Genomic DNA, 25,562 nt, shown 5'->3' on the forward strand with positions numbered 1-25,562 from the left:
CAGAAGCTCATGTTTATATCTCTGAACACAAAGCGTGATAAAGACATTTCTAAATTGACACTCACAAGATGGGTTGCGACTCTCATTCGGCAGGCATATGAGTGGTGGCTCGCTCAAGAAGGAGGGGGGGGGGGGGGGGCGTTCAGTCCTTCCTCTGTCGTCGGCTCGGGTCCATGAGTCCAGAGCTTGGGCTTCCTCTATCGCCGTTTTGCGTTCTGGTCGCCCAGGCGAAGTTTTGCAAACGGCCTACTGGAGATCTGATCTTCTTCTTCTTCTTCTGCGTTCCCGGCCATGCGTCTAGATGTCCAGTCCGGTGTTGAGTGCGAATCCCGCAGTCGGCCGCAGTGATGCCGCCGTCCCCCACAGCTTTTCGCGGAGCTCCACTTCACTCGGCCACGTTTGGCGCCTCAGGGTGTCGAAGGTTGGACAGGCCTGCAGTACGTGCTCTGGTGTCTGGGGGCCTGTGTCACACGGGCATTGGTCCGTGTGTGAAATCTTCAGGCGATAGAGGTGGAGATCTGATGATGTGTTCATCAGCTTTTATCTTCGGGATATCTCCTGCACTCGGCTTGACGGCTCCAGTTCGTTGCCGGCCTTGGTCGCTGCAGGACAGGTTCTTTCTAGGACATAAGTAAGTTCCCTCCACCTTTAGGAGGAATCTGCATTTATGAGAATTGGAGTAAGAATATGTAATTTAATGGAAAATTTCTAAAGTAAATTTTCATTTGATTAATATACTTTCCCAATTCTCATAGTTAATACCCTCCCATCCATCCCCGCTACTTAATATCCTTGGGGTGTTGGAGTAGTCTCGAATGATTATTCCGGATGCTGGCGCTCACGTGGTGCGCAGGGTGTTATGGGTAACCGAGCAAGGTCAGTGCATAGCAACGGCTATGGCGTCTCTTTTTAGCCTTCTAAGGGCAGGTAATTTGAGTGTTTTTTCGACATCTAGTATGTGAGACTGAAGTCAATGCATTTATGAGAATTGGGTAAGTATATTAATCAAACGAAAATTTACTTTAGAAATTTTCCATTATACTTGTTCGAGTCTAAATATCGGACCCTATTGCTACGCTGAAAACACAATAGCGATTATATAGCTGTTCTGACCTTGATTTGTTGTTCCAAACTTACAAAATGACAGTTTTTGCGTCGATGCGTTGATCTCAGGTTTTGATAGCAGACGCCGTTTCTTATGCGCTTTAGTTTTGCGCAGGCGCCACACTGACTTTGGAAAAAAAACTCGATTTGACAACACAGCTGTTAAACAGCTTTTTATTAGTTCATTCGAATACAACAAAAAGAAGTTTGAGTTTTTTACACCCCCGGTATAGGGGTGTGTATAGGTTTCGCTCGATGTGTTTGTTTGTTTGTTTGTTTGTTTGTTTGTGTTCGCATATAGATCTCAAGAATGAACGGACCGATTGTCACCAAACTTGGTGAACAGGTTCTATACATTCCTGAGACGGTCCTTACAAAAATTGGGACCAGTCAAACACACGGTTAGGGAGTTATTGGTGGATTAAAATTATACAAGGACTTATAGAGGGACATCTTCATGGTCAAAGGGAAATAACCATTCTCACTCAGTCACTGCCACCAACTGAGAAGGTTATTTCCCTTTGACGGGGGTGTTTTTCCTACCTCGTAGGAATTTCTTGTTTTAATTTTGAACAAGACTACTTATGAAGAAGACCAAAACACAACATAAACGAAAAACTAGAAACAACTGAAGAACTAGGATGCAACAAGGGGAGGAGAAGAGAACAGCTAATCGCGAGCAGACGGCAGCGAAGTTACCCCCCGCGGGTTAGGGGGAAGAATTTACCCGATGCTCCCCAGCATGTCGTAAGAGGCGACTAACGGATTCTGTTTCTCCTTTTACCATTGTTAAGTGTTTTTTGTATAGAATATAGTCAATTTTTGTAAAGATTTTAGTCAAGCAGTATGTAAGAAATGTTAAGTCCTTTGTACTGGAAACTTGCATTCTCCCAGTAAGGTAATATGTAGAGGTTACATGCCGAGTCTCAGTGATTATTAAAAATAATGGTCGAAGTTAGCGGATCATGAAAAATGCGAGCTTTAGCGAGCTTTTTCATGACCGCGAACTGAGACCATTATTTTTTATAATCACTGAGACGAGGTGTGTAACCTCTTTATTCCTCCTTTCTTCAGTTATTCAAAGAAAAGAGGAGTTTTTTTTGCGAAAGTTTGATCGAATCCTATTCTCTCAACCAGTCAACCTGCGCAGGCGATCGATTAATGCGCGGTTGTATAGTTCTGTGCAAATCATTCCATTCTGTTAACACTTCTTGTCAGTTTTCCTATTTTGGGCTAAAATCAAGTACACAGATATGCTGTTATTCTGCTGTGGCGGCAAAGGCAGATATTGTGTGTTCTGTATATGTTTTGGTATCGCTGCCTTAGGATAATGTTTTTTCGTCAAATGGGACTAGCAGACGAACTTTTGCACCCGTGTTCCAACGTTAAAAACTGTATGAAGTTCAGTTTTCTGGGGAAAATAGTGTATGAAACCCCTTTATGTTGTTTAAATTGATGAGATGTGTGCATTTGGTTGCGTGTGATCTGTTTATTAAATGAAATATTGTTGAAAACTGACCGTCGGATTGCAGTCTGTTGTCGAACTGAAGAAACTGAGTGAAAAGAAGGGGGACTACTCTTGTCGCTAGACAAAGTATGAGTTACTTGCCTTGGGAAATTGCTTGTGATGAACGGCAGATGAGATTCAGAAAACAACCGAACTCATGGATTTTATATGGAGATTCATGTGTTCAGGCCTGTAGTTGTTAATTTAAATGCGGTATGTTTGTATTGTTTGCTCCAGAGATGTATACTTCGTACATTAGAGCGTTCGGAACTTTTCAGTCGCAAAAAGTAGTACCGAAACAGAACAACCTCTCAACCCATTGCACTATCGAGGATTCAGGCTGTTGCTGGGTCGTTATTTGTTTGGTTGCTGGGTCATTATCGAAAAATAACTACCCCTACAAGTTTACAGAGGTAAAGAAGCAGAGGGGGGAATAAATTGTACTACGTTGCAAGCCCCTGGAGCAAATTTTTGATTAGTGCTTTTGTGAACAAGAAACAATTGACAAGTGGCTCTATCCCATGTCCCCCCTTTCCCAGTCGCGATATAACCTTCGTGGTTGAAAACGACGTTAAACACCAAATAAAGTAAAAGTAAAATGATAAGACTGAAGTCTTACTGTGCAAAAAGAAGAACACTACATTTCCCTCTCCCCAACCTGTTTCTGTTCAAATAGGCAACACCGACATTCTTTTCTCACCATCAGCTAGAAACCTTGGATTCACCCTTTCATCTGACATGACCCTTAACAAACATATATCTTTAGTCTGCAGAGCAGCTTATTTTGAGCTTCGTAAGATCAGAACCATTCGCCACACACTCTCCTCTCAAACAACTAACACTCTTGTCTGTGCCTTTGTTCTTTCTAAACTTGACTACTGCAACTCTCTTCTCTCTGGCTGCCCTCTGTATAGTACCTCCTGCATAAACTACAAAAAGTCCAAAACTCGGCAGCACGCCTCATTCTGAAAGCACGAAAACGAGATCACGCAACACCACTTCTTCACACACTGCACTGGTTACCTTTTCAAGCCCGCATTGACTACAAACTGTCCACCCTCTGCTTTAACTTCTTTTCTGGCTCGTCTCCTGCTTACTTCTCTGAACTCCTCACCGTCTATTCTCCAGCAAGACAACTCCGTGCCTCTTAATTTCTGACCGTCGCATCCTCACCATCCCACACACCAAAACCAAAACATACGGACAACGCACTTCAAGTTGTTAACCCGTGATTTGTAAAAATGTAAAAATTGTTACAAATCGCGGGGCGCGCCCCGCGATTTGTAAAACATTTTTACAAATCGTGATTTGTAACAATTTTTACAAATCACGTTTTTGCGCCCGATATTTTCTTGTCATCTCCAAAGTCAAGGGACAAAAACGAAATCCCTTGACTTTTGGGGTAGCGCGACTGTTAATTTTAAGATTTTTTTTTTTTTTTTCATTACTAGGATGTCCCATCGTTGGGAAATTCCGGTCGCTTCCTCCCAGTGGAAAGCTAGCAGTGACAGAGTCGCACTACCCAAAGGCAAAGGATCTATTAGTCCCGTTTCCTCGTTATCCCAATTCGCCCCCATCCCATTTTGGCGACATTTCTCAGGCCAAGTGTCATTTTACCACCATATCATGTACCATTAGCTCCACATCCCATTTTGGCGCAATCCCGTTTCGCCGTTAGCCCATTTCGCCCCCATCCCATTTTCGCGACATTTTACAGGCCAAGTGTCATGTTACCACCATGTCATGTACCATTAGCTCCACATCCCATTTAGGCGCAATCCCGTTTCGCCGTTATCCCATTTTGCCCCCATCCCATTTTCGCGACATTTCACAGGCCAAGTGTCATTTTACCACCGTGTCATACCACTAGCGCCACATTCCATTTTGTCGCCATGCCGTTTTGCCGTCATCCCATTTCGCCGCCATCCCTATTTCGCGACATTTTGGATTGTGGCCGCAAAATTGGGATTTGGCGAAAACGGAATGTCTTCCTAGTTGAATAACGCAGTATAGTAGTATAGTGAGGCTTGGCAAGAAGAATAAATAAAAAATGGGATGGCGGCCAAATGGGATGGTGTCAAAATGGGATGTCGCGCAATTGTTATGACACGGTAGTAAAATGACGCTTGGCTTGTGAAATGTCGCGACAATGGGATGGGGGCGAAATGGAATGCGGTGAAACGGCATGGCGGCCAAATGGGATATGGTGTCAAAATGGGATGTCGCGCTATTTTTATGACATGTTAGTAAAATGACGTTTGGCTTGTGAAATGTCGCGAAAATGGGATGGGGCAAAAAATGGGACGGCGGAAAAATGGGATTGCACCAAAATGGGATGTGGAACTAAAACCACCCCCACCACTCAGCGTAGAGGCTCCAAACAAGAAAAATAATAATAATAAAAGGCATGCATTACTTTGTGGAATGCGATATTTTTTCCATTTTTACATTTTTACAAATCGCGGTTTTAGGTTCGACGTGATTTGTAAAATATTTTTACATTTTTACAAATCACGGGTTAACACAAGTTACTTTCTGCGCACCCACACAATGGAATTCTCTCCCCTTTCACAGCCGCCACTCTCAGTCACCCCAAGCATTCAAACGAGCACTTAAAACGCACCTCTTCAAGAAATACAACCCCTGATTTTGTTTTCGCAGTCCATCAGTAGGCTACATGTAGTGTATTTGTTGTTTTAGTGATAATGTATATAAACATCTAGGGCTGTTTTCAGTATTGTTGATAACATCATAGTGTTCTGTTTGATTAAGGGTATTCAGCTGGTATTTCCTTGTTTTCACTACCTATTTTATTCATGTTTTTATTACTTAGTTAGTGGAAGAATCTTTTGTTATGGTATGTTTGATGGTGTATGCTTTTAATTAAGCATTGCTGACTATGAATGTAGATGTAAATGCTTGTATAACTGTGTTTTAATTTTAAATGTGTCAAGCGCAAAGAGCATAATTGTAAAGTTATGATGTTGCGCTATATAAATGCTAATTTATTATTATTATTATAAAACTACTGGACCGAACTTCATGAAACGTTACGTACTAATTTGATGACGTCATATCAGGCTTTTAGTGAAAGTTTAGGCAGCACTGTACTGTCACACCCTCAGTTTTCGATCAAATTGATTGAAATTTTTGCCAAGCAATCTTCGACGAAGTCCGGACTATGTGATTGTATTTCATCTTGGAAGCTTAAACATTAATCAATGAGTTGGTCTTTAAAAATCAACATGTTAGTAATCGATCCAAAAACGATTTCATCTTATTCTTTATCATTTCTTGAATCCAAAAAGATATATATATTATATGTTATGTTTGGATTTTTTTTTTAAATAGCTCAGAAAGTTAACAAAAAATAAAGAAAAGCGCGCTTTCCTTGCACCCACTTCTGCGCTATACTGGCTGTCATTTCAATTAAGCAGGCCGCTTTGAATTCTGGTATCAACAATCCTATTGTCTTTGTTAAAAAAAACCACCGCAGTGCGTTCAGTTTCATTCTGTGAGTTTGACAGTAGGACTAAATGTATTAATTTTGCTTTACGCGACTTGTTTCTTTTCTAAAAAGAGTTTCTTGGTTATAAACAGAAAATTAGTCTGGAAAGTTTTTCTTCGTGTGTTGGTGCACTTGTTTGCCTCCGCTAATACAAACAACTGCGACACAATGTAAGTTTACACCTTACTGATCCGAATCAAATGAAGAGGAACCCGACACGTTAAAACGGAATTAACTATTGATTAGATAAAATTGCACAAGCATTGCCACAAGATGGCGAAATTACTTTCTCCTTAAATCCCCCACCTCCCTCTCCCTAATCCCACACACTCACCCCCCTTCCCTAATCCCACCCCCCACCCATACTCTATCTTTTGGACATGATCTACTGACCCGCTCTCTATCTCACACTCTGTCGAGGCTTTCCCATGGGGTAAGACCACCCCTCCACTTAGACGCATACCACAAATCAACACTCTCATTTCTTCCATAGTGTTGTCCGAACAAACAAAACACACCTCAAATATCCACAAGAGCTTCTTTTGTAAAGGAGAATGTATTTATATTTTATCACGTGGACGCCACTAAACATACTACTACAGACTCCCCCCATTTAAGACTCCCTCCCTTTTAAGACCTTTTTCAGACTTTCTGTTCATGACCTCTGAAAATGTATCCCCTATTTAGACCTTTTTTCAGTCTTTCTGTTCATGACCTCTGAAAATGTACCCCCTATTTAGACCTTTGTTCAGTCTTTCTGTTCATGACCTCTGAAAATGTACCCCCTATTTAGACCTTTTTTCAGACTTTCTGTTCATGACCTCTGAAAATGTACCCCCTATTAATTAAGACCTTTTTTCAGTCTTTCTGTTCATGACCTCTGAAAATGTACCCCCTATTAATTAAGACATTTTTTCAGTCTTTCTGTTCATGACCTCTGAAAATGTACCCCCTATTTAAACCTTTGTTCAGTCTTTCTGTTCATGACCCCTGAAAATGTACCCCCTATTTAGACCTTTGTTCAGTCTTTCTGTTCATGACCTCTGAAAATGTACCCCATATTAAGACCCCCTCCTTTCAGTTAAGACCTGATTTTCTCAGATTCTTTGAGGTCTTAAAAGAGGGGTTCCACTGTACCCTTTGTTGTCGTATTCTTAGATACGCAATATATCGTATAACTGTGCACTTGTCTGCTGCCATTATCTCTCTCTCGTTGTCGTGATTAGACTGTGAGATTAATTATCAGAAGAAGGGGGGAGGGGGGGGGAGAAAAAGTATTGCATTTAACTTTGCGATGGATCAGATGATAAAATTGAAATCATTGTTGTTACAGTGATTAGTTTGATTTCATAATAATAATAATAACGGGTATTTATATAGCGCCTTATCCGAAGTTCAAAGCGCGTATGCCGTGTGAGATGGAATTTTTTACACAATATATCACGCATTCACATCGGCCAGTAGATCAACAGCCTATAGGCGCTGCATCCACCTTTCGCGGCCTATTATTCCAAGTCACACAGGTATTTTTGGTGGACATTTTTATCTACGCCTATACAATTTTACCAGGAAAGACCCTTTTGTCAATCGTGGGATCTTTAACGTGCATATCCCAATGTAGTATACACGAAGGGACCTCGGTTTATCGTCTCATACGAGGTAATACCCTGGGTTAGGGTTCTAACGATGACCTGGCTGCACTGCGAGTAAGTTGGTCAGGATGCACAGACCCACAATAAAATAAAACACATGCTCAAAAATGCACTCACTCGCTCACTCACTCGCTCACTCACTCGCTCACTCACTCGCTCGCTCACTCACTCGCTCGCTCACTCACTCACTAACCCACTCGCTCGCTCGCTCACTCACTCGCTCACTCACTCGCTCGCTCACTCACTCACTCACTCACTCACTCGCTCACTCACTCACTCACTCGCTCACCCACGCACCCACGCACTCATGCATTCACTCACTCACGTCTGCTGACATTATCTCTCTCGCGTTGTTTGTTTGTTTGTTTGCTTAACGCCCAGTCCACTCTAACGAAGGGTGATATCAGGGCGGTGCTGCTTTGACATTTAACGTGCGCCACACACAAGACAGAAGTCGCAGCACAGGCTTCATGTCTCACCCAGTCACATTATTCTGACACCGGACCAACCAGTCCTTGCACTAACCCCATAATGCCAGACGCCAGGCGGAGCAGCCAGTAGATTGCCAATTTTAAAGTCTTAACTATGACCCGGCCGGGGTTCGAACCCACGACCTTCCGCTCACTGGGCGGACGCCTTAGGGGAAAGGCCCTAATTACCGGACGGGCGCCTAATAACGGATACGCGATATCTCAGAAATAGGAGGTCACAACAAATTTTTTTTGCGCGAAACGATATGTTAAATAACGGACTATGTAATATGTGTAATATGTAATAAATATGTGTGTGTGTGTGTGTGTGTGTGTGTGTGTGTGTGTGTGTGTGTGTGTGTGTGTGTGTGTATGTGTGTGTGTGTGTGTGTGTGTGTGTGTGTGTGTGTGTGTGTGTGTGTACGCTTAACCCTCTCTCGAGAAAAAGATACATATCTTCATAAAAACTTGCTTTTTGACTGACAAAAGTTGCAAAAACCAACATAATAATCAAATGTAAAAATACATGAACGTTCACGAAAAAGAAAACGGTTGCAATTGTTAATTAAAACATGGTTTCTGCAACTTTTGTTACTCTATTAAGCAGCGAATTTCGTGTCCGGATTTCGGTGACCCCCTGTCCGGATTTAGGCAGTAGGTTTCCCAAAACCGGACAATTTGCCGAAAAATTCAAACCTTAATAACTTTTAAAGTATAACAGATTTTTTCAATTCTTTTCATCATAAAGATAAAGGTAGGTTAGATCTACAATAATCCGTTTTCAAAATTGCGCTATGTTATATACTTTGTGAGAAAAATGTGTTTAACCTTAAGTGTCCGTTAATTGGGGCCTTTCCCCTACCACTAGGCCACCGTGTTGCAGTCTCTCGCGTTGTAGTGATTAGACTGTGAGATCAATTATCAGCAGCTGAGTTCTTTAAAAAGCTTGTTTGTAATGCTTATGTTACAACCCTCGTTAAATAAAATTCGATTTGATTTGATTTGACTCACTTGCACACGTGTACACTTGCAAATTGCACAAATTACGTATGTACATACACACATACACGCACGCACACATACATACACGCACGCCAGTACGCATGCACGCACGCACGCACGCACACACACACACACACACACACACACACACATACATACATACAAACACACACACCACACACACACATACACTCTCTCTCTATTCCTCTGCCACTTCCCGTTTTCGATTGGTCTTTGTATCGGTCTGACTGTCTCTCTCTCTCTCTCTCTCTCTCTCTCTCTCTCTCTCTCTCTCTCTCTCTCTCTCTCTCTCTCTCTCTCTCTCTCTCTCTTTCTCTCTCTCTAAAGGCGTCGCCTTAAACCTCTATCCTTGAAAAATAAAGTTCCATCTTCACCATCATCATCTCTCCCTCTATCTCCAATGCACACACCCCTGTTCTACGTGTCTTCATAAACGTACACTATATAGAACAACACTAACATACCCACTCCAGATTGTAAATCCAAGCGACAGAAAAGCAATCCCACAAAAAGTACACACAGTTGTGTTCCAAGCAGACCCATTATTCGCTCAGAGCCTACAAACAACAAAGTGACTGAATTTCAAGCGATAAGGACAGTAGACTTCTGGTCAGCTAACCGTCCACTTTGAATATGACACAGTTTATTACAAGCATACCGATAAGGCTTTTTAAATGGTTTTACATTTCAGGTCAATGATTTCTTTTGCATGGGTCACGTGACTGCCGCTCAAAGAAGGGCACACTTTAATTAACTCATTGTCTCCCAGGTACGGATATATCCGTATCCACTCATTTGGCTCTATCTGACCAGGTACGGATATATTCGCTCAGACTGTTAGCTTCAGTCGCTTCATGTAACGTCGATCTAACGCCTGCATTCCAGCGTGTTGATACACAGTTACTACACAGCTACTACAATTCTGAGTGACCTGCTGCAGCACATAGCTGGTCTGGGCTAAACAAAAAATTGGTCAACATAGGTTGGGTAGAAAGTATTAAGATTTTACATTTCGGATCAAGGACTTCTGTTACAGGGGTCACGTGACCGCCGCTCAAATAAGGGTGCACCTAAAATCGACCCGACAAAAACGTTATATTCTTCCATTCCAGAAATACCAGTCACAGGTTTGTGGTCTTGCACCAAAATAATTGTTTGATTTCGCATGCACACGGACACACAATTGTTAAAAATACTACCACAGTTTCATTTGAATATGATCACCGGTGTCAATTTGCTAGTTATTTAAACATGACTGACTTCTTCTCTTTTTTTAATGATTTCTGTGCTTGACGCTCGTGTTTTAAAACAAGTGATTTGATTATTTACTGGCAGTGTTCACACAATAAACTTCGATGAAAACTGCCTCTGTAAACCCGTTCGCATTTGTAGCATTTCCGAGCCAAATCTGGTATTTTTCGCAGTAGCCTACTTCGCGATCAAAATCGAAAACTAAACAAGGTGCGCTTTGTAACTACGTCACATAAATTACGTCACCATCTCAATAACTTTAGCCACGCTATGAATTTCGTCATAGTGCAGCTTTCGTTGAAATCACAAAGTTTTCAGCCACTTTCGGTCTGTGAGGAACACAAACAATGGAGACAACGGAGACAACGGAGACAGCGAAGAGAACGGTTTCTTGCTCCAAAATCAAGTTCTGCAAGTATTTCCAGCTTGTCACTGACAGCTTGTTCATCTGTGCTGGTGTTTCGGCATTGATTACGGTCATTGTGGCTAAGACGGAGGGAATAAAAGACCCCAGACTCACTCTCGGGGGAGCATGCCTGGAGTCCGATACAGCAGGGTTTGTCAAAGTGTCCATCAGTTGGGGAGTGGTTCTGGGGTGAGTAGGCCTAGTCCTGTTAGTGTGATTCATTTATTCGCTGTGAAGGCTCCCTGTAAATCAAACTTGCGTCTTTCCGGCCATGCGATTCCTTTCTGTATGGTTGTCTTTCTGTCCTTGTAGTTTTCTCTTGAAGAAATACGCTTGGTCCTTGTTACGGCCAGTGAAACGTATAGCAGGGATGGCCAAATCTCAACATTTTAACTCGCCAGCCGGGCGAGTAACTTCAAAAAAGTCACTAGGCCGGCAGAAATTTCACAGTTAATCTGCAGTGTTTATATGGCTTTAAAACCCGATATTACAACCAAAAGGGTCGCATTTGACCAGCATGTTCATTGGCCAGCCGGGCGAGTTGCCAGGCGGTTTCTACTAGCCCGGCGGATGTTTTATTCGCCCCTGGCGACCGGGCGGACGATTTGGCCATCGCTGTGTAGGTACGTCCAAGACATAAATAAACGCCGGGGCCGAAAGGAATGGGAGAGCACTCACTGATCGTGGAGTACTTTATAACGTGCACTGTATGACGTGCAGCACTGCAGTTCTTCTGACGTCAGGGGTGGGATAGTGTACAGCTGCCTGAGAAGTGACAGGACTGCTGTATAATTACTGTATAACGTGTACTGTATGGTGTGATGGGACTGCTGTATAGTTACTTTATAACGTGTACTGTATGATGTGACGGCCGGACTGCTGTACTGCTACTTTATAACGTGTACTGTATGATGTGACGGGACTGCAGTACTGCTACTTTATAACGTGTACTGTATGATGTGACGGGACTGCAGTACTGCTACTTTATAACGTGTACTGTATGATGTGACGGGACTGCAGTACTGCTACTTTATAACGTGTACTGTATGATGTGACGGGACTGCAGTACTGCTACTTTATAACGTGTACTGTATGATGTGATGGGACTGCAGCTGTACTGCTACTTTTTATATTTAGTCAAGTTTTGACTAAATATTTTAACATCGAGGGGGAATCGAAACGAGGGTCGTGGTGTATGTGCGTGTGTTTGTGCGTGTGTGCGTGTGTGCGTGTGTGTGTGTGTGTGTGTGTCTGTGTGTGTGTGTAGAGCGATTCAGACTAAACTACTGGACCGATCTTTATGAAATTTGACATGAGAGTTCCTGGGTATGAAATCCCCGAACATTTTTTTCATTTTTTTGATAAATGTCTTTGATGACGTCATATCCGGCTTTTCGTGAAAGTTGAGGCGGCACTGTCACGCCCTCATTTTTCAACCAAATTGGTTGAAATTTTGGTCAAGTAATCTTCGACAAAGCCCAGACTTCGGTATTGCATTTCAGCTTGGTGGCTTAAAAATTAATTAATGACTTTGGTCATTAAAAATCTGAAAATTGTAAAAAAAATTAAAAATTTATAAAACGATCCAAATTTACGTTTATCTTATTCTCCATCATTTGCTGATTCCAAAAACATATAAATATGTTATATTCGGATTAAAAACAAGCTCTGAAAATTAAATATATAAAAATTATTATCAAAATTAAATTGTCCAAATCAATTTAAAAACACTTTCATCTTATTCCTTGTCGGTTCCTGATTCCAAAAACATATAGATATGATATGTTTGGATTAAAAACACGCTCAGAAAGTTAAAACAAAGAGAGGTACAGAAAAGCGTGCTATCCTTCTTAGCGCAACTACTACCCCGCTCTTCTTGTCAATTTCACTGCCTTTGCCATGAGCGGTGGACTGACGATGCTACGAGTATACGGTCTTGCTGAAAAATGGCATTGCGTTCAGTTTCATTTTGTGAGTTCGACAGCTACTTGACTAAATATTGTATTTTCGCCTTACGCGACTTGTTAACGTGTACAGTACCCGGCGCAAGAAACGCAACTCATTCGCGCCCGCTGTTGCAAGTGATTTTTCGTCATTTTCAAATTGTCGTAAAATATGAACCAGACAAGGTACATCAAAAAGGAAGACAGATTCGTGGAGGATATTTTACTGGCAGTACGATTAGTGACATTATTTAATCGTTTTATTGTTTTATTTGTTCATAAACTGTGTTATACAGGGTAGGGGTCAAGCGAGTCGTGATTTCAGGCGAACGTGTCGCTTTGACATGCTACAAAAATTGTAAAAATGCATATTTTTCAACCAGGTAAAGACAATTGTGGAGGAAATGCATTTCACAACATAATCATAACATTTGAGTTATTCGCAAAACCGTAACATAACTAGAAAAATGAACATAAATTAGACGGTGTTAAAAAGGGTTGTTTGGGATAAACTCCTTCAGGCAAACGTGTCACTTCGGCACGCTACAAAATTCGTAAAAATGCATATTTTTCAACCAGGTCAAGACAAATGTGGAGGAAATTCATTTCTCAACATGACCATTTCCTTAGAATTATTCGTCAAAGCGTAACATTATCGCAGTTTGGGACAGCGATCTTCAAAGTGACAGTGGGCGTCTATTTCAGCACTGCGAAGCGGACCTGCGCATGTTAGGGACTTAAATTTGTTTGTTCGTTTGTCTGTTTATTCATGTGTGAGTGTGTATCTATGTGTCTGTGTGTGCACTGTGTTTGTGTTTATGAGTGTGTATGAATGTGTTAAGGGAGGGGGGACTTATGCGTTTCGCTTCATAGTACTTTCTTACGAATCACAACGCTAACAGGTCATTGGTTAAAAAAATATAAAAAAAAATATAAAAGCGCAGGATTTTTACTAATTATAGCATGTTCGTGTAGAACAGACACTTGGTCATAAAAAGCATCTGATTTTAAAACAAATCATAACGTCGATTTCATGCGAAGGAGCTTTTTCCCAAACAACCCTTTTTAACACCGTCTGAGTGATTTATGTTCATTTTTCTAATTATGTTACGCTTTGGCGAATAATTCTAATTAAATGATCATGTTGAGAGATGAATTTTCTCCACTACTGTCTTTACCTGGTTGTAAAATATGCTTTTTTACGACTTTTGTAGCATGTCAAAGTGACACGTTCACCTGAAATCACGACTCGCTTGACCCCTACCCTGTATAACACAGTTTATGAAAAGGTAAAAAAAGAAAACGATTAAATAATATGCACTACGTACAGCCAGTAACATATCCTCCACGAATCTGTCTTCCTTTTTGATGTACCTTATCTGGTTCATATTTTACGACAATTTGAAAATGACGAAAAATCACTTGCAACAGTGGGCGCGAATGAGTTGCGTTTCTTTCGCCGGGTACTGTACTGTATGATGTGACGGGACTGCTGTACTGCTACTTTATAACGTGTACTGTATGACGTGCAGCACTGCGGTACTGCTGACGTCAGTGGTGGGAGTGTACAGCTGTCTGAGACAAGACACGGGACTGCTGTACTACTACTTTATAACGTATACTGTATGACGTGCAGCACTACGGTACTGCTGACGTCAGTGGTGGGTGTGTACAACTGTCTGAGACAAGACACGGGACTGCTGTACTACCACTTTATAACGTGTACTGTATGAGTTGCAGCACTACGGTACTGCTGACGTCAGTGGTGGGTGTGTACAGCAGTCTGAGACAGGACACGGGACTGCTGTACTGCTACTTTATAACGTGTACTGTATGAGTTGCAGCACTACGGTACTGCTGACGTCAGTGGTGGGTGTGTACAGCTGTCTGAGACAGGACACGGGACTGCTGTACTGCTACTCAATGATGGGCTACGTGCTGGCGCTAGTGGAGCTCCTCTACTTCCTCTCGCTCTACATCCATCTTGGCAGGGTCAGTTAGAAAAATGTGAGAAGTATAGGTTACAACGGAACCCCGCTTTCAAGAACCCGCCATTCAAGACTCCTCCTCTTTAAGACCCTTTTTCTCAGACTTTCTGATTATAACCTCTGTCAATGTACCCCCATTTCTACCTCCTCTTTAAGACCTGATCTTCTCAGATGTTTGGGGTTGATAAAAGGGGGGTTCCACTGTATCACATCCACCTCGGCAGGGTCAGTTGATTAGTTTGCTGTTGTAGTCGTTCAGTCTAGTCATGAATAAGATCTGTGAGAAATTTAGGTTTTCAAAGCCACCTCGGTATAGGGTAAATGTTTTTTGTGTGTATTTAGCATCATCCATCGTGGAACACATCCTTGAGAAACGTAGACTGTTACATCCACCTATCTACCTGTGTTATTCACGTATGTGGACACCATTGCTCATTCCATAACCAAGCTACGGCAACCCCAACGTTTTCTGCCAACGATATCATCGTGCACGACTATACATACCTCACTGTTTGTACAAAACTGGGAAACACACTAAATGATACAGCGACAAAAGGCTGTGTGCACTGACATTTGATCATACAAAAGGTACCCGGACGACAATAGACTGTAATTATTTGTCAGTATCTTTTTTTAACACACAAAAATACCCTCAGGCTGATCACAGAACCGAATCAAAAGATTTACGTTCGCGAACATCGAGTTGCCAAATGGGCGGGGAAAAGTCGACATGGACTATTGAATTACCGCATGTAAAGGGCGGCCTGCCCTTATGATCCTCTCGCGGGTTCGAATCCGGGCCGGGACGGACACGGGTCAACTTAGTGCCAAGACGGTATCCATGTCCCACCCCGTGTCACCACAGTGGCACGTAAAAGACCTCGGTCATTCTGCCATAAGTGCAGATGGCTGATACCACCTAAACACGCATACACTTGTGTATCTTGTCAAAAGCCATGAGGGCGTAAAACTCTAAATCATATAACCCATATCTTGTCCGTAAGAAGCGAAATATTTAGCCTGTAAGACAGTAAGCATTCTCTCTTTCCATTGTTTAACAACGAAAGTGGTGCCCCGATTATCCTGAAAATACCCATGTAATACGCAGAATAATCACCTCCTCAGCTTACAGAGACAAAGAGGCAGGTCATGGGATAAGGTAAAGTATTTTCTTCAAACAAAGAAACAAACCCTCAGGCTGATCACAGTTCTATTCGATTCAAAAGATTTACGATCGCAAACATAGAGTTTACAAGCGGGCGGGGAAAAGTCGACATGGACTATTGGACATTCGGCTGTCGCCTTAACCTTTGTGGTCGTCGTCTTGTGGTTATATTCAATTTATTAGTAAATCAGAGCCGGACCTAGAGTATGAGCGGGAGGGGTACAGGAGCTGGACCTAGGGTATGAGCGGGGGGGGGGGGGGGGGGGGGAGGAGGCTTCCAAAGTGAGGCAGGGGTACAGGAGCTGGACCTAGGGTATGAGCGGGGGGGGGGGGGGGCTTCCAAAGTGAGGCAGGGGTACAGGAGCTGGACCTAGGGTATGAGCGGGGGGGGGGGGGGGGGGCGCTTCAAAAGTGAGGCAGCGGTACATGAGCTGGACCTAGGGTATGGGGGGGGGGGGGGGCTTCCAAAGTGAGGCAGGGGTACAGGAGCTGGACCTAGTGTATGAGAGGGGGGGGGCTTCCAAAGTGAGGCAGGGGTACAGGAGCTGGACCTGGTGTATGAGAGGGGGGGGGCTTCCAAAGTGAGGCAGGGGTACAGGAGCTGGACCTAGTGTATGAGAGGGAGGGGCTTCCAAAGTGAGGCAGGGGCACAGGAGCTGGACCTAGGGTATGAGAGGGAGGGGCTTCCAAAGTGAGGCAGGGGTACAGGAGCTGGACCTAGTGTATGAGAGGGGGGGGGGGCTTCCAAAGTGAGGCAGGGGTACAGGAGCTGGACCTAGGGTATGAGCGGGGGGGGGGGGGAGGGGGGCTTCCAAAGTGAGGCAGGGGTACAGGAGCTGGACCTAGTGTATGAGAGGGGGGGGGGGCTTCCAAAGTGAGGCAGGGGTACAGGAGCTGGACCTAGGGTATGAGCGGGAGTGGCTTCCAAAGTGAGGCAGGGGTACAGGAGCTGGACCTAGGGTATGAGCGGGGGGGGGGGGGCTTCCAAAGTGAGACAGAGGTACAGGAGCTGGACCTAGGGTATGAGCGGGGGGGGGGGGGGGGGCTTCCAAAGTGAGGCAGGGGTACAGGAGCGGGACCTAGGGTATGAGCGGGGGGGGGGGGGGGCTTCCAAAGTGAGGCAGGGGTACAGGAGCTGGACATACTGTATGAGAGGGGGGGGGGGCTTCCAAAGTGAGGCAGGGGTACAGGAGCTGGACCTAGTGTATGAGAGGGGGGGGGGGCTTCCAAAGTGAGGCAGGGGTACAGGAGCTGGACCTAGTGTATGAGAGGGGGGGGGGGGCTTCCAAAGTGAGGCAGGGGTACAGGAGCTGGACCTAGTGTATGAGAGGGGGGGGGGCTTCCAAAGTGAGGCAGGGGTACAGGAGCTGGACCTAGTGTATGAGAGGGGGGGGGCTTCCAAAGTGAGGCAGGGGTACAGGAGCTGGACCTAGGGTATGAGCGGGGGGGGGGGGGGGGCTTCCAAAGTGAGGCAGGGGTACAGGAGCTGGACCTAGGGTATGAGCGAGGGGGGCTTCCAAAGTGAGGCAGGGGTACAGGAGCTGGACCTAGGGTATGAGCGGGGGGGGGGGGGGCTTCCAAAGTGAGGCAGGGGTACAGGAGCTGGACCTAGGGTATGAGAGGGGGGGGGGGCTTCCAAAGTGAGGCAGGGGTACAGGAGCTGGACCTAGGGTATGAGCGGGGGGGGGGGGGGCTTCCAAAGTGAGGCAGGGGTACAGGAGCTGGACCTAGGGTATGAGCGAGGGGGGCTTCCAAAGTGAGGCAGGGGTACAGGAGCTGGACCTAGGGTATGAGCGGGGGGGGGGGGGGGGGGTGGGGGGGCTTCCAAAGTGAGGCAGGGGTACAGGAGCTGGACCTAGGGTATGAGCGGGGGGGGGGGGGGGCTTCCAAAGTGAGGCAGGGGTACAGGTGCTGGACCTAGGGTATGAGCGGTGGGGGGGGGGGGGGGCTTCCAAAGTGAGGCAGGGGTACAAGAGCTGGACCTAGGGTATGAGCGGGGGGGGGGGGGCCTTCCAAAGTGAGGCAGGGGTACAGGAGCTGGACCTAGGGTATGAGCGGGGGGGGGGGGGGGGGCGGGGGGCTTCCAAAGTGAGGCAGGGGTTCAGGAGCTGGACCTAGTGAATGAGAGGGAGGGGCTTCCAAAGAGAGGCAGGGTTTCAGGAACTGGACCTAGGGTATGAGCGGGAGGGGCTTCCAAAGTGAGGCAGGGGTACAGGTGCTGGACCTAGGGTATGAGCGGTGGGGGGCTTCCTAAGTGAGGCAGGGGTACAGGAGGTGGACCTAGGGTATGAGAGGGAGGGGCTTCCAAAGTGAGGCAGGGGTTCAGGAGCTGGACCTAGGGTATGAGAGGGAGGGGCGTCCAAAGTGAGGCAGGGGTACAGGAGCTGGACCTAGGGTATGAGCGGGGGGGGGGGGGGGGCTTCCAAAGTGGAGCTGGACCTAGGATATGAGAGGGAGGGGCTTCCAAAGTGAGGCAGGGGTACAGGAGCTGGACCTAGTGAATGAGAGGGAGGGGCTTCCAAAGAGAGGCAAGTTGGACCTAGTGAATGAGAGGGAGGGGCTTCCAAAGAGAGGCAAGTTGGACCTAGTGAATGAGAGGGAGGGGCTTCCAAAGTGAGGCAGGGGTACGGGAGCAGGCCATCCGGGAGGTCTGGGGAGCAAGGTTCCTCAGATGCTGTTGCCATTTATTACTTAACAAGGATATTTCGGCTACTCTCAAGAAAAAACCCTGTACATTTGCCGGGTAAGGGAGTGGGGCGGGTGAGGGCGAGGGGAATAGGTTTCCAGAACCAAGGGCTGAGGTGCACGAAGCGAAAGTGGGGGAAATCCAAACGGGAGAGAACAAACCGCGAGGTCAGATTCGTTGAAATCACAAGAAATCTCAATTTCAACCAGTCCAACACCGCGGCTGCCACCCACCCGGATGGTAGCTATCTCGTGTACCTCGGCCCTGGAAACCCCCCCTCAGACTCTTCCCTGTAGTTTAATTAACACCGTCGGTTATACCGTTGCACAGGCGACAGCATCCACCAAGACGTGCTTCAAGGAGGTGCTGGTGCGCGACTACAGCGGGCCCTACCAGTCCGACATCTTCAACTCTTCAGGGGCCTGGGACTTCATGCACCGCCATTACCGGTGCTGCGGGGTGGACCAGGGCGAGGTCTTCAACTCCATGGTGAACTGGGATCGCACGTGGATCGAGCGCTACGAAGACCCGTTCTTCAACACCACACTCAAGCTGGACGAGTTCAAGGTCATCGCCGTCCTGCCCTACACCTGCTGTGTCTTTAAGGTCAGGCTGTGGGGTGTGTGTATTGTGGGGTGTGTGTGTGTGTGTGGGGTGAAGGTGTGTTGGGTTGGGTGAGAGGGTGGGTGTGTGTGTGTGCGGGGGGGGGGTATGTATTTGTGTGTGTGGGTGTAAAGGGTGGGGCTGGGCTGGGTAAGGGGGGGAGTGTTTGTGTGTATGTGGGGAGGTGTGTGTTTGTGTGTGTGTGTAATCAAGAGAGAGACAGACAGACTGGCAGGCAGGCAGACAGACAGACATGCAGACAGAGACAGAGTCCGTTGCTGTCGATTTGTCTTGAAAGTAGAGGATAGAATAATATGAAGAGTGGAATGAAGAGACTTAGAAAAGAAGGATTTGAGGCGGAAGGATAAAAATAGCTTTTTTTCTGAAATATGGAACGTTAGCAGTCTATCTGTGTTTGGATGTCAGAACGAGGAGGACGTCTACTACAGCCCTGACGCCTCAGTGGAGAACCTCCGGGGAGCCCTCCAGGACGAGAACTGCCCCTTTACGCCTACGACCTCCAACAGCTACATCCAGGTGGGCTGCTTCGACCTGCTGCACCTCTTCGTCAGCAACATGACGACCTTCGCCTTCTACGTGTCGCTGATCGCGGAGAGCTTCCAGCTGACCGCCGCAGTGTGTGCTCTCTACTCCTCCAGGGCAATCATGAACTCTAGGACGCTGGAGAAGTTGATGCACAACAGACACATATGAACTGAGTGTAAACAAAGTGAACAAAGATAATATACACTATTAACTCCCCCCCCCACACACACACACACACACACACACACACCCGCGCACACACATTAGCACACTCGCACACACACACACACACACATACACACACACACACACAACACACACACATATACAACACACACACACATACACACACACATACACACACACGCACACACACACACACACACACACACACACACACACACACACACACACACACACACACATGGTCTGTTGATCTTGTCGGGTCTTCCCGTTTTGACATTGACGGCCGTTGTTGGGTCTTTTGCTTTTCTTTTTCTATTCTTTCCAGTGGAAATAAAGATAATTCTAGCAACCAAAAGACTCTTGAAATTCGTTCATCCACTTCTCTCTCTCTCTCATCCTGAAACTCATCGTCAAAAGACAAGGTCCTACTGATGGGACTAGGCACACAATGAACGATCTTTGATGCTCAAGGATGGAGTTTTAAGCGGACGCCTGGTCTTACATACCGTTCCTGCTAAAACTACGGCAGAAGGGGTTTTATTTCTCTTAAAGAGATCGGACACCGATTGACGAAACAAAAGAAGATTTTGCTCATATTTTGCGCGTGATGTACTCAGAGTGTGTTCAAACACATATAAAAAGGAATGGTAAAATCAAGGAAATCATTTACACAAGAAAAGCAAATGCTTTATACGACTCCCCATTGTTGTGTCCATTTCAGTTGATTATTACAATCAAAGGACCTATTTTTGAAGTGATATTAATCTCTGGTTTACGTTTGTTGTGATTATGTATTTCTCTCTGAATTATTGAACGTGTCATTCTGGTATGGCTGGAAATTGGGTTATTTCATGACGTTTTCGTAAGATAAAATTAGATCAGTTTCTTGATTCGCTTGAACATATTTCCTGGAGCTTCAAAGCGATTTTAACCAAAAATGACACAGAGCCGCGCAATCACTTTAAACATACGAGATAAACTTCATACGAGATAAACTTTAAAATGTTTGTCTACGGCCGGCCGGCTCAATTAAGGACTGGCTTTACGTCTCACCTATATGTAGTCATGTGCGGCAAGCACCTCACCCCCCTCCCCCCCAACCCCCACTCCAATCCCCCTACCCCATGACGAAACGGCCGCCTACAAGAACTAGCGTAGAGTCGTCGTGGTCGTTGACGAGGGTTGAGATATGAGCGGCGTTGTGTCAGCGGCACACGGGGAGAGCAAAGGAGGGAGGGGGCGGGCCAGTTACGGCCAGGTTATAACGGCTGGACGTCGAGCGGTGGCAGGCACTGCATGCTCCAAGCCGCTGTCTTTCTGCCGCCTGCTGCCAGACGTTCGACCTGTGTGTCCCTCCCGTGTCCGCTGCTGCTCTGCGTCTGTCGTCTGTCTTCTGCTTGATTGGTCTTGGTCTATCTGTACTCTGTTGTCACTCTGTTACGGGCTTCTTCGCATCCTGGCTTTACACGCTTGTACCGACTGAACGCCTCGGAACTTGACTTCTTACAGTAAAATTTGTGTCAAAGTGCCTCTCTGTTAGTTCACTTGTTGTCTTCTCTCCTTGGTTTGTCCGTTGAACAAAGTTATTCAAGTGAACGCTTTTTACTCTGAAAGGTCACTGAAAACGACGTTTCAGAGCCAAAAAGGCAGCCGAGTGCCTTAGAAAACTTTAGAAATAAACTGAACTGAACCTCAAAACCTCGGCTTTTAAAACACAGCTAACTTCAACAGCAAAAACAAGTTTTTCCATTCCGCTAGAAAGAGATCTTTAGCACTTTGTCTGACAAAGCGAAGAGGTGACAGCGGAGGCACGTGACACACGTTGTGATAAAGGCTGTCCGCTCAAGTGACAAGTGTGTGTGTCCTATCAAATCAAGTCAAGTCAAGTCAAGACGATGGAAACTTCGGGACGTTCTGCGCTGTTGACTGCAATTGTTCTCACCTGTCTGTTGTTGGTGACCCTTCCCCCCGCGGCCTCCTTCTCTCTCCATCAGTCAGGTGAGTTTTTTTCTTGTTTTTTTCGGGAGGATGTTTACGGATGAACATACAAATCACACTAAAATGCAGAAACGTTAAACGCAACAACGCAATAACACGACACTGGACAGACGGGCGGGGGTGGGGGTAAGGGGTGGGGGTTGGGGTGGGCAGGAGAGGAGTATATACGAAATAAAGAATACGGAATTTCTATTGGAATTTGTCAAAGGGCCTTTTCCAAGCGCGAACGCGAATCTACAACTTACTACATATAAACCCACAAGCCGGGAAACTATGAAATGCGGCAGAGGGGAAAAACGGATCTTATTGTAGCGCTCTGCCCCATTTGATTATTATTTTCCATTAGAATTGTGACAAAAAAGAAGGTTTTTTTTATGGTCGCATAAATTGCGTCGGTTGTGTGAATGGAAACACAAATTCGGATCTCCAATGACACACTCATGTATTCCCCTTACGACGGTGGTGCGAGACCTATTAAACACGAGCTGTAACGGATGTCGTTTCGTTGTAGCAGTCGACAAAACGGTTAATTGTTATTTTGTTTTGTTTATTCAGATCACCCAAAACTCTTCCGTCACTTCGGTACACATTGTAGAACTAATCATGATCTTTGTTGTTCTGGTCTCAAGCTAAGAACTGAACTGCAGAGACAGCGTTAATGCACTTCGGGCGTATCTTCCATTTTCATTCAATTGACATTCGGGAAACTGACCTCCGTAAAATAAGTCACTGAGAAAATTGATTTCGACTATACTTTCAAGCTCAACACGTTATGAGTTAATTACTTCGAACGTGATTTTATTCTTCATTCAGTTAAACGTTCGCGAAATCTACGGACTTAAAATAAGTCACTGAGAACATTGAATTGCATCCACATTTTCAAGCTCTTAACACTTTATCCGTTAATTACTTCCTTTTCGGTGTAGGAGTTCCATTAGTGTAGCAGTTGCATTTTTTTAGGTGTTCCATTGGTGTAGTAGTTGCATTGATGTAGGTGTTCCATTAGTGTAGCAGTTGCATTTGTGTAGGTGTTCCGAGTGTTCGTTCTGCGTCGTTGCGAAATGGGCAAGGTGTGACGCAACAAAGCAACAATTGAAGGCTTAATCCTAACGTTTGGACTCACTGTCTCGGACGTGGCCCGACATTTGCAATAATAAAAACAGCATATTTATTTTCTTCGCACCCTTGGAATTTAAAAAAAAAACACGCAATAGTGCAAAGCTGCGAAATGAATTTTAAAAAAAATTCAACTCCCTAAGTAGTCAGGATGTTGATTTCTGGTATGTGTTCAAGTGGAGGGGTGGCCTTATCCTACGTAAAAGCCTTGGTAGATCTGAGGTAGTGGGCACAACTGTTTTCACGAAAAGGACTGTGCCTTTAAATGGTCCTCAAGCCGTCTGAAACACTTAAGGGGATTGCCCAGCTTCAGGTTTGACTTCATTGTTTGTTTGTTTGTTTGTTTGTTTGCTTAACGCCCAGCCGACCACGAAGGGCCATATCAGGGCGGTGCTGCTTTGACATTTAACGTGCGCCACACACAAGAGAGAAGTCGCAGCACAGGCTTCATGTCTCACCCAGTCACATTATTCTGACACCGGACCAACCAGTACTTCATTGTTTGGCTGCTTGTTGGTGGCAATGTTCGCCAGAGCACAGCGTCATTGCCGGCAATGGAACTGTGTTTTTCACAATCAAAAAACAAGAAAGGTAGGTTGTTGGAACGTTTGTTATTGACAAAACAATACATTCACAGATATTTCAACCCAACGGTCTTTTAAGTGAACAGACAAACAAATATTCACACAAAACTTATCTTGATAGAATCAGTTTTCGCCCACTCGTCATGAAGCCGAGCGAATGAATGTTTGTTTGCTGAATAAGCTACAGTATTTTCTTAAGGAAAGGTGACGCGAAGGCCTGTTTGTAAGGAATCCATTTTGAAGAAGAGAACTTGTGTAAGGTTTAGAAGAAAATAATTACCAGCACCTCCCCTGAACCGCGATGTTCCCCCGAAAAAAAACCTTTTTAAAGGAGATTGTCAACAAGATTTGAAGAAACAAATGTGAAAGTTTTAGAACCATCTTTTTACAATGATAGACCTGATTGTAAATAGTGTTGAGTATGGAGCTTGCCATGTGAACTGAGGACAGAAACAAAGTTGCATGTGTCTCGAATAGCAATATCAGCTAAAGAGACGATAAACAGTAACAACCAACCAACCATCCAACCTCCCATGAAGACCACGCACGCAGGCAGTATATATATATACTAGATGAATACCCGCTTCGCCGGGTAGCCGGCTTCGCCGGGAAGAAGTAGAGCCGAATACCCGGCTGCGCCGGGGACCCGGCTTTGCCGGGTGTACGCCGGCTTCGCCGGCGCACGAAGGAAGGGAGATAAACGCGCAAAACACTGGAGAAGATAAGGAAGAGTTGTGGACAGTGACCTTCTAAAAATAGTAACGGGAATATGGATGAAAGCGTTGTGGACAGTGACCTTCTAAAAATAGTAACGGGAATATGGATTGACGCCACACGAAGGAAGGGAGATAAACACAAAACACTGCAGAAGATAAGGAAGAGTTACTGGGAATGGATCTGGGAAGATGAACAGAAAAACCAAAATCGGTTCAGCGCTGCGCGCTGAGAGCACGTGTTGAAAATTCTCATCGACCAGGTTGTGTCCGGGGTCTACCTGAATATGCCCACCAAATTTGAAGCAGATCCATCGAGAACTTTGGCCGTGCATCGCGAACACACACACACACACAGACACACAGACACACAGACACAAGTCGTATATATATATGTCGTGCCGAATTCACGGAATTGCCGAATTCGCGGAATCGGCAACATTTTTGCCCATTTCGCGTAATCGGCAAAACGCTGCCTATTACGCGAAATCGGCAGCGTTTTGCCGAAAATGCGTAAAGGCTCCTAAAATGTGTCCATTTCGCAAAAGTGACAGCCAGTCTGTTACTTTTTTTGTCACCAGAGCATTGTATTAACATTGCTTTACCTTCCTAGTATGTTTTGTATGGTCTGTGTTGGTCTGTGTCCAGCATAACTCCGGTAATGCACGAAAACTACACTTGTTGCCATAACTTGCCATAGTTTATCGATTATTGCAACATTTATCCATTCGAGTATCTAGCTGTTTAAGTCTAATGCTACCCCAGGCATTTGAGAACTTTAAAGCCAAAAAGTGGCTGCCGATTTCGCAAAATGGGCACATTTTACAAGCATTTACGCGTTTTCGGCAAAACGCTGCCGATTTCGCGTAATGGGCAGCGTTTTGCCGATTACGTGAAATGGGCAAAAATGTTGCCGATTTCGCGAAATCGGCAATTACGTGAATTCGGCACGACATATATATATATATAGGGTGTCTAAAAAAAAAGTACCCAAAAAGCCATTGAAACATCAGTACCGAGAAATGGAAAAACTAATATGTAAGCTAATACGCTAATATGTACCCCAGACCAAGAAACCTACAACAACTGAAGGCAAACATTCTCAGAGAAATC

General features: G+C 45.1%; 2 protein-coding genes across 2 annotated transcripts in view; both read left to right on the forward strand.

Annotated features, from left to right (window-relative positions):
• Positions 1-10,767: 10,767 nt before the first annotated feature.
• On the forward strand, positions 10,768-20,142 carry LOC138983327 (uncharacterized). Its single transcript, XM_070356734.1, has 4 exons — positions 10,768-11,110; positions 14,501-14,856; positions 19,034-19,309; positions 19,733-20,142. Exons 2-4 carry the CDS (start codon positions 14,698-14,700, stop codon positions 20,018-20,020), a joined length of 723 nt encoding a protein of 240 aa, XP_070212835.1. The 5' UTR covers positions 10,768-11,110; positions 14,501-14,697; the 3' UTR covers positions 20,021-20,142.
• A 1,183-nt stretch (positions 20,143-21,325) lies between these two features.
• Positions 21,326-25,562, forward strand: part of LOC138982159 (uncharacterized) — an 88,187-nt gene continuing 83,950 nt past the window's right edge. The window contains exon 1 of the mRNA XM_070355381.1: positions 21,326-22,036. Coding sequence (XP_070211482.1) covers positions 21,934-22,036 — 103 coding nt within the window. The 5' untranslated portion in view covers positions 21,326-21,933. The remainder of the gene's footprint in view (positions 22,037-25,562) is intronic.

Source organism: Littorina saxatilis, linkage group LG12 (genome assembly GCF_037325665.1).
Source record: "Littorina saxatilis isolate snail1 linkage group LG12, US_GU_Lsax_2.0, whole genome shotgun sequence".
NCBI lineage: Eukaryota > Metazoa > Mollusca > Gastropoda > Littorinimorpha > Littorinidae > Littorina > Littorina saxatilis.

Excerpts from the sequence above, each read along its gene's own strand:
- LOC138983327 (XM_070356734.1), top strand. The coding sequence starts at position 14,698 with ATGAGTTGCAGCACTACGGTACTGCTGACGTCAGTGGTGGGTGTGTAC. Across the intron at positions 14,857-19,033 it reads TCTACATCCATCTTGGCAGG|GCGACAGCATCCACCAAGAC; the intron begins GTCAGTTAGAAA and ends ACCGTTGCACAG. Across the intron at positions 19,310-19,732 it reads ACACCTGCTGTGTCTTTAAG|AACGAGGAGGACGTCTACTA; the intron begins GTCAGGCTGTGG and ends TTTGGATGTCAG.